This window comes from Fukomys damarensis, unplaced genomic scaffold, assembly GCF_012274545.1.
Source record: "Fukomys damarensis isolate Sample0158 unplaced genomic scaffold, DMR_v1.0_HiC HiC_scaffold_23, whole genome shotgun sequence".
Lineage (NCBI taxonomy): Eukaryota > Metazoa > Chordata > Mammalia > Rodentia > Bathyergidae > Fukomys > Fukomys damarensis.
In genome coordinates, this window is record NW_022900935.1 from 65,008,752 (window position 1) to 65,011,094 (window position 2,343).

At 56.6% G+C, this 2,343-nt stretch overlaps 1 protein-coding gene across 1 annotated transcript in view; it reads left to right on the forward strand.

The window, feature by feature from the left end:
* The window catches only part of Foxk2 (forkhead box K2), a 39,906-nt gene that overhangs the window by 26,699 nt on the left and 10,864 nt on the right, over positions 1-2,343 (forward strand). The window contains 3 exon segments of the mRNA XM_033767436.1: positions 3-109; positions 807-1,091; positions 1,338-1,547. Of these exon segments, the coding sequence (XP_033623327.1) occupies positions 3-109; positions 807-1,091; positions 1,338-1,547 (602 nt within the window).

Consider the following 2,343-nt stretch of genomic DNA (forward strand, 5'->3'; position numbering starts at 1 on the left):
AGCCAAGGGGACCGGGAAGGCTCCCCGGCCCCCCTGGAGCCCGAGCCCAGCGCCTCCCAGCCCAAGCTCGCCGTCATCCAGGAGGCGCGGTTTGCCCAGAGCGCGCCAGGTGAGCTGCGCACGCGCACGGGAGAAGGCCGGGCTGCTGGTCCGCAGAGGCTGCGCCTGGGCTGCTCCGTTCCGCGGTGGGTCGGGAAAACTAGTAGCACCGTCAGTGTCTTTCTAGGTGGCACTGGATGGAGAGTCCTAAAATAATTTAGAATTTATCTGTTTAGTTGCTTCATCATTCAAAAACTCATGAACATCCCACCCTCCCAGAAAATCCATAAATTGTGCAAACTACACACTGACTGGAAACAAAAATGTCTGCATTAAATGACGAGCCGAACACTTCACAGTTTACCTATATGTCGTGATTAGGATGAGAATGTTTCTCAGAGAAACACAAAGTCTGCAATGCAGAGATGAGCCCTGGCCCTGCCCTCGGCCTCGCTGTGCCCCTTTGCTGCATCCTTGCAGCAGTAGGCCAGAGGCTTGTGACAGCCTGGAGCCTCGCTCCCCTGCGTGCAGATGTTGGTGCTGGGTCCGGCCTGCCAGGTACGATTGCTTTCACGAAGAACCAAAATCCAGACAGGGGAGAGCTTGCGTTTTTAACAGCTAGATACAGGAATTAAGATACTGCAGGTTCTCTCATTGTTAGTAACTTCAGGGTGAAGCCGGCCACATTCTGTGTTTCAAATTAAACACACATTGTCAGCCATCAGTGTGCAGGGCTCATGTGCCTCAGCCTTGCCCGTCTCCCCCAGGGTCACCTCTGTCCAGTCAGCCCGTCCTCATCACTGTGCAGCGGCAGCTACCCCCGGCCGTGAAGCCCGTCACCTATGCCGTGGCCACCTCCGCCTCCCAGCCACCTGTCGTGCAGACAGTCCACGTTGTCCACCAGATACCAGCCGTGTCGGTCACCAGTGTGGCTGGACTGGCCCCAGCAAACACGTACACAGTTGCTGGACAGGCTGTGGTCACTCAGGCAGCCGTGCTGGCCCCTCCTAAGACAGAGCCACATGAGAATGGAGACCACAGAGAGGTCAAAGGTGAGCATGAGGGCAGCCTGGGACGGGGCAGCAAGGAGGGCGGTGGGGTGGGGACAAAGCGCAGAGCTGGCACTGGCAGCCTCTTAGAAGGAAGATCACAGGACCCTTCTTTCTGACCCTGGTCTGCCACTTGCTTTTAAAGACATTTTATAGCAGGTCTAGAGCCATCTCATTTTTAAAGTTTAAATTGGTGAGATTTTTATCAGCTCTCCCAAAATACTAACTGGTGTCATCTCTTCATTTCAGTGAAAGTAGAACCCGTTCCTGCGATTAGCCACGCCACACTGGGCACTGCCAGCCGGGTGATCCAGACGTCACAGGCCACCCCTGTCCAGACGGTCACCATAGTACAACAGGCACCTCTGGGCCAACACCAGCTTCCAATCAAAACCGTCACACAGAATGGGACTCACGTGGTGCCGGTCCCTGCGGCAGTGCACGGCCAGGTGAACAATGGTAAGCGGTCCATCATGGCCCTCCCAGAACCAGGTCCTGTGCTCTGTGCGAGGAGCCACCCAGGGCTCCAGCTCTGAGTCGGGCCTAGTGTTGACTGGAAACGTTTGTGCTTCTAAGCTGTAGGAAATGCAGTCACACCACAAGAGAACAAGCAGCTCCTAAGGGACCTGGCTGCTGTGGGACTCCCACTAAGGAGCCCTTTGTAGATGTGCAGGTGCATCAGGGTGGCCTGAAATCAGGTGGCATTGTTCTTGTGGGAGCGCAGTACCGGAAGTTTCTGGCAGTGGAGGGAGAAAAAGAGTGCTTTCTTATGCTCTTGGCTCCGATTGCCCTTTGGAGACCCGTGCACCTAAGTGACACCACCAGTATTGTACAGACCCACGGAGGGGTCAGAACCCCAGCCCTGGGCTTGCCTGGTGCAGTGTGCCAGGGGGTCCTGGCTATCATTGATCCCACTCAGGAGTGCAGGGTCCCCAGGCTCGCGCTGTACAAGGAAGTCAGGTTTGGGGCATGGCTTTGTGGCAGAGAGCTCACCTAGCATTAGCATGTACATGGCCACTGGCTCAGACCCCAGCACTGCACTTGAAACCAGAGGCGTTGACACTTGTGGGGGTGCCTGCCACCTCCTGTGGGTAACACACACGAGTGCCCTGTGCCAGCGCCTGCTGGGCTTTAAGTATTGCAGTCCGAAGCCCCCAGCCATGGCAGGCCTTCTGAGTCCGCGGGTCAGAAAGCTTGGTGGTACCGGCGCTTTCTGTGGTCACCATCACTGTGGTTCAGCTCCCCTCCCCGCCCC